This window comes from Melospiza melodia, chromosome 3 (assembly GCF_035770615.1).
Source record: "Melospiza melodia melodia isolate bMelMel2 chromosome 3, bMelMel2.pri, whole genome shotgun sequence".
Taxonomy (NCBI): Eukaryota; Metazoa; Chordata; class Aves; order Passeriformes; family Passerellidae; genus Melospiza; species Melospiza melodia.
The window spans coordinates 126,024,680-126,037,400 of record NC_086196.1 but is presented as its reverse complement, the minus strand read 5'-3'; the positions used below and the strand labels follow the sequence as shown (position 1 = coordinate 126,037,400).

At 37.7% G+C, this 12,721-nt stretch overlaps 1 protein-coding gene across 1 annotated transcript in view; it reads left to right on the top strand.

Annotated features, from left to right (window-relative positions):
- MDN1 (midasin AAA ATPase 1) overlaps positions 1 to 12,721 on the top strand; it is a 92,168-nt gene that overhangs the window by 10,660 nt on the left and 68,787 nt on the right. Inside the window, exons 6-16 of the mRNA XM_063153010.1 lie at positions 1,123 to 1,335; positions 2,539 to 2,670; positions 4,121 to 4,224; positions 6,145 to 6,259; positions 7,777 to 7,970; positions 8,985 to 9,066; positions 9,743 to 9,838; positions 10,828 to 10,940; positions 11,467 to 11,615; positions 11,712 to 11,772; positions 12,260 to 12,471. Of these exons, the coding sequence (XP_063009080.1) occupies positions 1,123 to 1,335; positions 2,539 to 2,670; positions 4,121 to 4,224; positions 6,145 to 6,259; positions 7,777 to 7,970; positions 8,985 to 9,066; positions 9,743 to 9,838; positions 10,828 to 10,940; positions 11,467 to 11,615; positions 11,712 to 11,772; positions 12,260 to 12,471 (1,471 nt within the window). The remainder of the gene's footprint in view (positions 1 to 1,122; positions 1,336 to 2,538; positions 2,671 to 4,120; positions 4,225 to 6,144; positions 6,260 to 7,776; positions 7,971 to 8,984; positions 9,067 to 9,742; positions 9,839 to 10,827; positions 10,941 to 11,466; positions 11,616 to 11,711; positions 11,773 to 12,259; positions 12,472 to 12,721) is intronic.

The following is a 12,721-nucleotide window of genomic DNA, read 5'->3' as shown; positions in this document are numbered from 1 at the left end:
CATGCTGTTTTTCTCCCAGCTTCTGTTTTTGAATTCAGTGTTTTTTAGCCTTTGGGGTTTTTTTATAGGATTGTGAGAGCGTGGTTTGGAGTTCACTGTAGCAGGGGAAGCTGTAGAGCTCTTTAAGGAGATTCTTACTCCCATGGCAGCATCACTGCTGCTGCAGCTCTGCTGAAGCCAGGCCATGCTATAAACTGGATTACTGGAGGAATACTCTCCTATCTCTGAGGGAGGGGAGAACTTCCCTGAAAGGAATGCTTGTATTTTCTAATAGCCACAGGTGTTCCACTGATCTGGTCTACAGTGTAGTTCCAGTTACAATAGGGAGGTTCCAGTGACAGTTTAGGAGGTCTGATGAAGACATAGGAGCAAACAGGGGAAGCAGGTTCTCTTGTTTCCAGAGAAGTACATGAAGCTATATCTGGAAAAAGGTCAGACTTAAATACAAGACACTTGTTTCTATGCTCTGATTTCCTTCCTCTGAGCTTTTTGGCACAAAGCACTAATTTTTGTGCCATATATAGATAGGTGACTAAAGCCAGAATATTTGGAGACTATCTGTGGCAGTGATTAATTGCCATTCCATAAACTGAATTAATTTAATTTTGAATAAAATGAAAATGTTACTGAGTATAACTTTTTTCATTCACTGAGTTTAATGATCTTATGCTTTGGCCTCTACAGAAAGAAGTAAATACTCACATTTATCCATTTAATATTCATATTTGCATCGTTTGGATGCAACTGCTGTTTGATTTGTCCTGTGATTTGGATCCATTCCAATGACTTAATTTCACTCATATTGCAAATTGTATTTGATTGACATGAGTTATGACTGAATAGTTACTGTGCCTGTACTGACAACTTAGTGTGACTTCCCCTTGGCATCAAGTTGCATGTATACTTTTCATTAAGTGTTTCACCTGTAATAGCTTTTGGATTAAATCTATTTTGATATCTGTTAATAGGTACAACTTTAGACTCCTTTATTTTATTTTATATGCAGATCTGCAGGCCAAAATTTTTCTTGTTGTTAGACTCGCTTTCCTAATTGTTCTGTGTGGTACAACTGTAAGAAAAGTAATTTCAAATGTAGTAACCCAAAAATTTATGTTTGAACAGGAAAATAACACCAGCAATTTTGTTTTGGTTGAATCTGCCTTCACAAATCTTCAAAACCTTGCTATTGCTGTATCATATCAGACTCCTGTTTTATTAGAAGGACCGATAGGATGTGGCAAAACTTCTTTAATTGACTATTTAGCAGCTGTTACAGGAAGAGCAAAACCTCCTCATATTTTGAAAGTTCAGCTTGGAGATCAAACTGATAGTAAGGTAACTGATGGATTTGTTTGGTGTTTGAATCATGTGAAACAACTTTTACTTAAAGCATGGACTTAATTTTCTAATAATAAAATGTTTTCACCCAAGGACACCAGTGCCCAGCTCTTTAGTACTTATCTTAATATTGGCGAGAATGAATAACCAAACAGGAAAAATAACTGTTTTTTTCCAGTCGGTTTTAAATTCTTTGCATAATTTTGCTAAACCTGAATCATTCAAATTATGTTTTATCAGGGTTTTTCTATGTGGAAGAGCACTATTGATTTTTTTTTTTTTATTAAAAAAATTGATTTGTATTGGTAAAAGCAGGATTCTGGTGCCAAAGGTTGTGTGAACACTTATTTCAGTTTAAGTGAGCTAATGTTAGTTTAATCTGATGCCTTTTTTTGTGATATAAAGGTGAGATAAAGTAAGATACTGGGATGTTGAGGTGATTTGCAGTTACATATTAATGATTAAGCTCTACCTGTAGATAATTTTATGTACTTCTTGTTTTTCATACAGAATTTTGGAGCTCGAGTTATGTTGTTTGGCACAATTTATTTTTAGTTTTGGAGGTGGTTAGTATTTACCAGAAGTTACCAGAAGGTTTTTATTAGCATCCATAAGCACCTTTCTATGCTTGCATGGAGCACCTGGTTTCACCATCTCACAGACTGTATCTTCTCATATACAAGAGTAAGGCCACCATATTTAAGACAAAGTGGTGAAGTTCAAGGTATAAAATATGTAGCAGTAAAATCACAAACTCAATTTTTAAAGCAGTGCTCATATTGAAGTTACAATTTGAGAGAAAAGCAGAGCTTTGACTGGATTTGACCTTTGAATAACTTGCCTTATAGTTCTGTTTACTACCTTAGTCACAGACTTTACAAAAACATAAACTAAAGCTTGGTGTGACCCTAGACAGTTTTCTGTATTACTTTAGATTGCTTACAAATTAGGGTGGCACAGCTCATAAATTTACTTCCAATTACCTGGTTTGTTTTAATAATTAAGTTTCAGTAAAATTGCCACCGGAGGCGGGAAACTTTTCTTCTTATTTAAAAAAAGTGCAATGCTGGGCACAGATAGCCAGATTGTTTAGTGAGGTAGAGTTAAAGTGTCACTTCTGTCCCAACTTTGGTCGTTTCTGCCATCCTTTCCCCTGGGGAGGCCGTGCCCAGGTCTCTGATGTGCCTGTTTCTGTCACAGACGCTGCTGGGGATGTATCGGTGCACAGATGTACCTGGGGAGTTTGTGTGGCAGCCTGGCACCTTGACACAAGCTGTTACCAAAGGTCACTGGATACTCCTGGAGGATATTGATTATGCTCCTCTGGATGTGGTATGTAGCTCTATGTTTGCTTTAAGGTACTGCTCTTACTGCCCATGATGGCAGTTTTGGGAGCCTGATCACCAGGGGTCTGGAGCAGCACACTGAAAATGCTGCTGCTTAGAAGGGCTTAGAAAGAATTCACCTGTCTTGGTTCACATGTTTGCACACCTCATTAGTTTTTGTCCTTGTTACAGAGTAGTCATGACCCTGACACTGATCACAGATTTCACTCTGAAAACTGGAGTTGACACTGATAATGTGTCTGATAACGTGTCTATTTAATAGTGTTTTGGTGTTTGAAACCAAATGTGGCCCTGAACACCACAGAATATTGTCAATATATGAGGCTTAAGACTTTTTTTGTTTGTGTGCCCTTTTTTCCCTTCCACATATTTTTCCTTACACATTTCTTCCATATTAAAAACGTGCTGTTGCACTAAGCATTATAAGCTTTAATAGATTTCCTGGTTTTTTGGCTCCAGAACAACTAGTTAGTCAGTCATCCTTGCCTCTTGAAGTAATGGCTACTGAAAACAAGTCATTTGCAAGCATGGTGTGATAGAGGTGCTTTGCTGCATAGGCCTCCTGGACATTCTGCTGGTTGTTTCCTTTCATATCTGTTCCATAAAGCATCCTTTATGTGACTGAATAACCTGTCAGTTTATTTATTATGTTCTAGGCTTTCTGGTATAGAAATAGAAAATTTATAAGAAAGCAAATTAATAGAGCTTGTATGTACAGACAGTTTACTGCTAGGAGGTTGTGCACTTACTTGCTTCTGTGGATTTAGCTCAGTGCACTCAGGATGAGCATTCACCAAATCCCTTTCTTCAATCCTCCCTGCAGGCATCCTGTCTGCTTTGTCCATATCAAAGGATTTCTGTGTGCTCCCTGTGTGCTGAGGGGTTGGTGTGGTCATACCTCCCTTCTTTCTTTCCACCACCATTACTATCCCTCCCCAGGGAAGGGTTGGTTTTATAAATAGGTACCAAACTCTCCTGGGGTAGCAGTGTATACACTGAAAAAGGATTATGGTTGAGAATGTCATCCTTGAGACACAGGTTATTTTTGTTCAGGCAGATAAACAAAATACAGCTTCTGATTTGAATGTGTCCAATAAGTAATTTGATAATTTTAAAATTAATAGTTTTGATTTGGACTTGAAGTGTACTGGCTGCCATTTCCATTGTCTTACCATTAAATTTGAATACAGGAGAAAAAAAAGGTAAGTAAACATTACACCTTTGGCTTCCACTGCTGGTTAAAATTGCTGGGAACTCTGCAGTTCCTGGTAGCATCACTTGGAAGTGTATCTCTGGAAATAGCAGTTGCTGGCAATGTAATGGTGCTCAGTGGCATTGCTCCAGCATCTTGAGTGTGAAATAAGTATGGATGGTTGTGCTGTCTGTTAGTGTCACCAAAAAAAAAAGGGTTTTATAATTTTTCTTTTTCTCTCCAGATCTCTGTGCTGATTCCACTTTTGGAGAAAAGAGAGTTACTGATACCTGGTCGTGGTGACTGTTTAAAAGTAGCACCAGGATTCCAATTTTTTGCAACCAGGAGGTAGGTTTGTAAACTTAAATGATATTGGGAACATGGTATCCTATTTTAAAGTCCATGGTGATATTTACAGGGTACCTTTATAGGAGTATTCTAGCAATTTCCAGTTAACAAGCAATATAAATCATAGAAACTGTGAAAATAAATTTTTTTCCACTTGAAGGCAGCCTTGGGGTGAATCCCAGTCTTTGTACAGAAAAATAGCTTCAGCAAGGCTGAAGAAATGAACCTTGCTAGGAGGAACCCTACAAAACCAACCCATCACCAAGACAAAACACCACTCATAGGAATGCGTGAAAAAGGTTTATTATTGATAGTTATGAAATAGTTATAGTGTCAGTATAGGTGTTTTTAACTTTTTCTAACCAGAGAAAGATACAATATGCTCTGCCTGATTGTTTCAGTGTTGTAGTGGCTCCTGCCTTGGATGTCAAAATGACTTTTTGTATAGGAAAATGTAATATTTGTATCAAGGTTAAAGATTAGGAGGTCTGTATGGGGAATGACAGTTACATGGTTTTCAAATATTTTGTAGTTTATTTCAAAGCCTTTAACAAATTTCCCTGATTTTGTTTTACTTCTGTAAATTTGTTTTTCTGATCTGTTTTTTCTGGAATTGAGTCTTCTGTGTTCCACTCCTTTGGTTGCCTCATTTCATAAGAATTTGTGTTTCTTTATGTGTGGTTGTCATGGTTTAACCTCGGTCAGCATCTAAGCACCACACAGGCACTGGCTCACTCCTCTGCAACAGGATGGGGGAGGGAGTTGGAAGAGTAAAAGTGGGAAAAGTCATGGATTGAAATAGAGTTTAGATAAAGCAAAAGCTTTCCACACAAACAAAGACAGACCCTATCACTCTGAGCATCCCCACCCTTCCTCCTTCTTCCCACAGCTGTGTATGCTGGGCACTGCTGATACGGAATATGGGATAGCCTTGTGGTCAGCTGGGAATCTGGTATGGAATATCCTGGTGGGATATTCAGTTGGGATCAGCTCTCCTGGCCATGTCCCATCCCAGCTCCCTGTGTTCCCTCACCCCCCTCTGCTGGGTGGTGCTGGTGCTTTCCTGAAGAGCAGGAAAAGCCTTGCCTCTCTGGAAGCCCTGCTCAGGGGTAACTTAGACATCCCTGCATTATCAGCACTGCTTGGGTCACAAATGTAAAACACAGCCCCACACCAGCCACCCACACTATGGAGAAATTTAACTCTGTCCCAGTCAAAACCATCAGTGAACAGTTTGTGTAGCAGCAAATTATAATTTTCATTAGGCTTGTTAGAGTAGATTCTGTAAATCTGTTGCAGTTTACAGCTGGGAAATAGTATTTAACAATTGAAACAAAACACAATACAACAAAGAAGAAAAAATTTAATGAAAACCCACCAGAAAACAAAAGCCAAACCACAACCCCAAATGTAATGCTTTGCATGTGCAAGGCTACTTCTTACATGCTGCGTAGTTATTTCTGTAGTAAAAGAACAAAGAGTATGAAATAGATGATGGAAAGAGCTGAGTCTGGAGGACAAGGAGGAAGAATTGTGGAACACTGTGGAGGGGACAGGGCTGAAGATGCTTTTTCTGCACCTCTGCAATAAGATCACAGATCCTTTAAGGTTCTTCACAGGCCACTTGTGTCAGGTTTCTCCCTTTACAAAAGATCCTGTATATTGCTTCTGACAGACAACTAACAGTAATTTAAGTCTTTCTGAAAGTATTTCAGTGGAGATTTTGGCATATAGGAAGGCATGGATAGGCAAGGTGGGCTACAGGACAGTACAGTGACAAACAGTGTCATTTATGCCTGTTGCATTATGCTGTAGCAGCTGTATGTATCATGTTCTTTGATGCACAGAAATGCACTGAAAAGGCTGAATTCTTCAGCCACACTCAACATGCTGTGTTTCTTCATTGTTGTTTTGATTTAGGATATTCAGCTGTGGTGGAGGTTGGTACAGGCAGCAAAGCAGCCATGCTGCTCTTCTGGACAAATACTGGACCAAAATTCATCTGGATAACATGAGCAAAGGAGAGCTCAAGGAGGTATGGGGGTGTCTGGCTCCATTGTGGCATGTGAATAATTGTTTCATCTTAGAGTAATAAATGGTTTTCAGTAGTTAATTGAATCCTTATTTATCTACAATAGACCCTTACAGTTTCAGCTTTGTGCTGCCAATTTTGAAGTAAACAGGCAGTTTGTGAGGAAAATTTGAAGTGAATTGAACCAAGATTCCTGGAACTTGCCTTGACAGACACAATTGTGCTTTGTGTGGGTCTAAGAATCAAGTTACTTTGCTGCTTATTAGCCCACAGGGACTTGAAAGCAGAGAGAAATAGCAAAAAAGAAAATTGAGTTTACTCTAATTTGGTGTTCTAAGCTTTGAGCTGAAAAATAGTTGGTCAGTTATCAGTTAAAAATAACTGCTTCTGTTAACATCTTTCTTTTGTTAGCATCTCTGGGAGGTGTTTGCTCTGTGTAATTCTTCAGAAGATTAAAACAGCCTAGGGTTCATATGAAAATTCAGTTCTCTGGAGATTCTCCTTGTGATACAGAGCTCAAAACAGGATCTGATTCTGGAAGAACCATGGCTGAGGGAAAACGCAGTGAATGGTATATAGCAGAACAGCTGGGGAGAAAGTTCTGAATTTTCTAGAATGGAGAAGACAATTTTTTCAGTAGAATTCATTCACTCCTTTGGTCTCATTCAGCAGCGAGCACAATTATAGGTGGCCTTAAATATCTGTGAGGTTTTTTTCCTTTCTTGTCATTTGTCAGCTAATTGGTAGGAGTGGGGCAAGAACAACTACAAAAACCTTATGAAAAAACAAAACTTGAGTGTTAGCTGTGTCTCTTACCACCAGGTTCTTTTTATTCTTCTTCTGCAACTTTGTAGCTTAAGTCACAAAAATGTATAAACTGAGTATTTAGATTCCACAGTAGTATACCCACTTACCTGCCTTGAAAAAAAGTCTCGTGATCTTTTTGATTATCTTAAAAGTCTGTCTGGCAGGGTAGGACCAGTTTTCCTGGCCTGTATCTGTGAAGAGTAATTTTGAGAAGCAATATTTTGGTTGGCAAGCTTTAGTGGAGAGAACAGAGCTGAAAGGAAGTTACAAAAGAAAAATTATCCCCTTAACGTGCCTTTGTCAGCACAGTGAGTAGATAATTTGAATGCAGTATGAATTTAGTCAATAAAAGGATGGGAGGTAAGGACTTCTGTTACCAGTTGTAAACTGATCACGATTTGGGTTCAGATAAGATTGAATGTACTTTTTTTTCTTCCTGTTGCTATTTGTGCAAATGTATTAAATGATGTGGAGCAGAGCTGAGCTGGAAAAGTTTGTTTTTGGCATCAAAATCAGTATCATAGTAGTCATAATTTCTGATTTCTTCAGGTGAGAGATTTCAGGAGAGCAGTTTCATATTGCTTGCTAGCTATATCTATTGAAGCATCTCCCAGTGAAAACTGGGGTGCTGATGGTTTCTTTCCAATGTGAATGGGTTTGTTGTTTTCTTGTTTTGTTTCATTTTTTTTTCTTTTTTTTGTTTCTGGTTTCAGATCCTCCAAAGGAGATACCCCAACCTTGCTCTTGTGGCAGATCACTTGCTAGACATTTTCATTGACCTTGCTGGAGACAAGTATCAGGCACCAGAAAACAGTGCTGCTGGCTCCAGTCATGTGCCAGAAGCAACATCAGAATCGAGATCAGAACATAAGAAACCAAGTCTGGAAGGACGAGAACTATCTCTAAGGTTGTCTTTTCTTACATGTTTATTGGAAACCAGCTAGCTACAGAGATAGAAGGGTTTAGTTTTGTTATTTTTCTTAACTTTTTAGAAAGAATGGTAATAGCTTAATAATTAAATGTGAAAAACTGGGAAATATATTTTTTTGTTTTAAATAATGATTAATATATCATTTAAAGAAGCTAAACTCATTCTGAAATATTTAAACTTCCTATTTGCTATACTTACTTTTTGGGTGGCATGGGGGAATGTGTAGGTTCTGTCATATGCAGTACTTTGTTGGCATCAGCCCATGTGAATTTATTCTTAATTATTGTTAACACAAGATATTGGTACTAGTTAAGAACTGGAAGGTGCTTATAGTGTTATCTCAGTAGCTAGAAAATAACATTTTCAATAACTGAGTATATTATCTTGATTATTTCATGCTGAACACTCTGCATTATAACTTAAGGTGACTGAAAATAACTGTATCTGTAATGTACTGTTAGTTTCAGAAATTCTGTGATGAAATGTAGTTTGATGCTGAATTATTTCTTCCTCTCCTACCAAATGTCAGTTCTATTCATCTGGAATTTCTGTAACCAGTAGTGCTTTGTAAATTTGTTAGTAAATGCTAGGTGTGGGTAGTACCTGATATTTGTGTAGAGCAAAAGAATGTCAGTTTTTTCTAGAACAAAGTTTCCTTTTCTTGCCTTTTGGAAGATCTTGTTGTTGGTAAGGAATTTGTATCTTGAAAAAATAGGGGGTTTATACCTTTCTGGACTCTTTAATACCTTTGAGTTTTACAGTTAAAGTTATGATTTAATGGGAGTATGTATGATCTATTTATAAGCAATGTTGGTGTGTGCTCAGCTGCTCCTCAGAATTATTGTCCTTTGTATCTTCCCATGTACAACTTGCACAACAACTACGTGTGCAAGTGCCGCAAGATGATGTCATGACCTAAGCTGAACATGAAAGAAGATGCTGTGTATTTTGGCATGTTTGTTCCAAATCTTTTTGTTTTTTTCTTTTTAGAGACCTACTGAATTGGTGCAGCAGGATTGCTTGCAACTTTGACAGTAATTCTTCAACCACAGCAGTGAATATTTTTCAGGAGGTGCGGTAAGACCTGATGCGGAAATTGATCCCAAATTGTATTGATGTCTCACGAAATCCTCTCTTTGGGAATGTGAGATGGGGATTTGTTTGGTTTTGTTTTGAAGCAATTGGACTGTAGTTGGAATGTTTGTGATCTCTCTGATCAGAAGCTTTTGTTGCTACTAGGAAAGTTGTTTGCAGTAAGGTGCTAAAAGAAATTTGTGCTGTTGTACAAACGGCATGGTGGGAAATAATTGTAACTGGTACAAGCTGGGATTGCGTGTGGCTGAGACCTTTCTTTTTCTTGTAATATGGGGCTACTTTTCTTCTTACCTACTCATCAGTTTACAGTATAGGTTGAGGACTTTTTGGGTGTGCATCTGTCAGAGGCAGTTTTGAGATGTGAGATCTTATAATGTTACTTCCATCTCCATTTTGGTCCATTTGTCTAAAAACAGCTTTTGTGGTTGGGCATTGAAAAGTTTTTATTTTTGGTGTAAACCCACTACGTTACAGAGTTTGGAAGTTGTTATTGCATCTTTTTGAACTCTGTTGTTTAACTCCGTCAGAGGACAGTGAAATAGTTTTATTTGCAGTGGTTGGATTGGATTTGAGTTCGTTTAGATTAAGATGGTGCTTTGTCAGATAAAATCATACAAAATTAGTTTTCAAGAAGTTGGTTTTCCCCTTGACAGGCACTGGACTGTTTCACAGCCATGTTGTCCAATCAAGGGAGCAGACAGAAAATGGCAAAAGTTATTGGAAGTTATCTAAACATTTCAAAAAAAAAGGTATGGTGAGCTACAATTAACATGATCTTTATTGGTAGTATTCTATAGCTTGCAATTTTTCTATGATTAATTGAAATATGTTACACTATTTCTTATTTAAATTATGCTCACTTTTCCATCCCAAACAGGTTTTTTTGCTTTCTGTTCCATCCCAGGATCTGTTTTTATTCTATTTTTTGTTCACCTGCATTTGTTTTTTCTCTGAAAGTTCCCCGCTACCTGTTTTAGAGCAAATGGCCTCAGGATGTAAAAGAAGGATTTCACAGCTGGAGCAGCATAGCTGCCTAAGCACATGATACCACTATATGCACAGGGTAGCAAAGAATGTGTTTTACTTAGATGGTTTACAGTGAATATTAAACTCTTAAACAGAGAGATCAGAGAGAAACATGATCTTTACTGCTACTTGTTCTGTACTCATGATTACAAAATCAGCTGCCTCTCTGGAGCTGTATAAATGACAAAATTAAACTAAATCACTTCTTTGTGAACTATTTCTAACTGTAGAAAGAAGTCTGCAAAGCAAATTCCATCTATAGTTACTTTTAAGTTGACAGATGGATCCCTGACTCTTCTGTGGATTTTTCTCTTTGTCCTTCTTTGCATTATTTCATTACAGGAATGTATTACTCCCTGCAAGTGGCAAAATATCCTTGTTTACACAAAGGATTTTTTTTAAGGGAGATTGTTTTCTTATTGTTAAAATAATTGTTCAAGTTTGTGTTGTTGAACTTCCATGGAAGTAGGTGAAGTAGAAATACAGTGGCAAAGACTATTACCAAGTTATTAAGTTGAAAGGTGTTTGTATAGATAAAAACGCTTCCAAAGTCCTTCACTGTTTTACGTTATGATTATGTAAAACCTCCAAAATACAGAATTATGCTATTAAAAATTAACTTGCTGCAAAATAATACTGGTAGCATGGCATGGGTGTTGTTACTGTTGTGGAAGCAACGTTAGTATTGGAGATGCTGATGCTTTTTTCACAGGTGGAGTTCTTCTGTGAACTCTATAAACCGGAAATTTCAATACGGGAACAAGATGTCTCTGTTGGAAGAGTGAATCTTGTGAAGAAGCAGAACCAGGCTCTCACTCTTCAAAGGTAGAATATCCTGTAGTTTCCATGTGAATTGAAATTCACATAGGCTGCAGGTCACAGGGTTTAAGGAAAATTCGAATTGGGTATTCTCATTCTAATGAAAGGAATGTGAGAGCTCTTTCCCTTGCAATCCAAGTTTTACCTTGTGTATTTTTAAGAGTGTCTGCATCATGCTTCTGGCAGCCAAAGCATGGAGATTTTCAGCTTCTCTGAACTAGAGTGTCTTCAAAAGAGTGTGGATCCACAGCTGTTATAAAAAGATTGTGGTGGCTCTGCCTTGGTTGAGGGAGATTTTTGTATGTGTTGGTAACTTCATTGGCCAGGAAGTTATTTGGAAACCCTGCATTTTTAGGTTGTATCTTGAGAAAAATGAGTATCTTAGAAGGGTATCTTAGAACTATTTCTTTTCCGACCTACATTAAAAAAAATCCTACATCAAACCTCCACAAAAAAAAAAAATTATTAAAGGCAAAAATGAAATGAACTCCTTGATAAATCTTAGTTTGAGTAACTTGCTTTGTTTTTCCAGGGCAAAACATACCTTTGCTGCCACACGGCCATCTGCAGTACTGATTGAACAGCTTGCAGTGTCTGTTGTCAAAGGGGAGCCTGTGCTCTTGGTTGGTGAAACAGGAACTGGCAAAACCTCAGCAGTCCAGTACCTAGCTCATATTACAGGTAAATAATGTGTAAAAATTGTAATTTACGTGAAGATAATGTGAAAAAAACCAAACAAACCCACAAGTTGATGGTGCTTTTCATCTCTGTTTCAAGGACACCGTTTGAGGGTTGTCAACATGAACCAACAAAGTGACACAGCAGATCTCTTAGGGGGGTGAGTCGCTGACCACTGTTTTGTCTGTTCTGCAGAACAAATGGGCAGTATCTGTTACCTAGTAGGATAAATGTCTTAATAAATATCTTTGCATGCAGAAACCTTCTTGTCCTTGCTGAAGAGCAGAGCAGTTACACTGAATTGTGTGCAGAGCTGTGTGTGATGAAGTCATTCAAAAACATAGCCCAATGGCTTTAAAAATGCCTAAGCTGTTCAATATACATCTGATGTAATATTCACTGGACAGATTGTTTGGTAGCACTACAAATATTTTACTTATCAGGGTGTTCCTGTCTTTACAAAAATCACCTCCTGGTGCATTAAGATGTGTACGATTCTATTAGTTCATTAGTTGAGTAAAAAACTTTAGAAACAAGGGTTCATCCATGCAGCTTATTGTTGTTTCAAGTAACTGGTTTTGGACTTGTTTTCTTTTTTAAGTTCACAGGTGACTGTCTCAAATAATTACTCTTTTGCTTCTCTTCAGTTACAAGCCTGTGGATAACAAGCTGATCTGGCTCCCTCTGCGAGAGTCTTTTGAAGAACTCTTCTATCAGACATTCTCTAGGAAGAAAAATCAAACGTTCTTGGGACACATTCAGACTTGCTACAGACAGAAACGTTGGCATGATCTGCTAAAACTAATGCAACATATTCATAAATCTGCTATTAATAAAGAAGTAAAAGAAAATGCATCTGGTAAGACTTCAGATGATTCAAACACACATTAATACTAAACCATGCAGAGGGTAGATGAATACTGGTGAATTTGGTTTGGGTTTGTTTGAAGTTTAGGGTTTTTTCCCTTCCCCTGTGTTGCATCTTTTTTTTTTTTTCTGGTTTTGAGAAGTGCAATGTCGGCATTGGCGCAAGACATTCTGAACAGTGTTAGAACAGTCATTGGGTTTTGTTTTGTTTTTCCTTTTTCTAACTCATCTCTGCTGGTAGC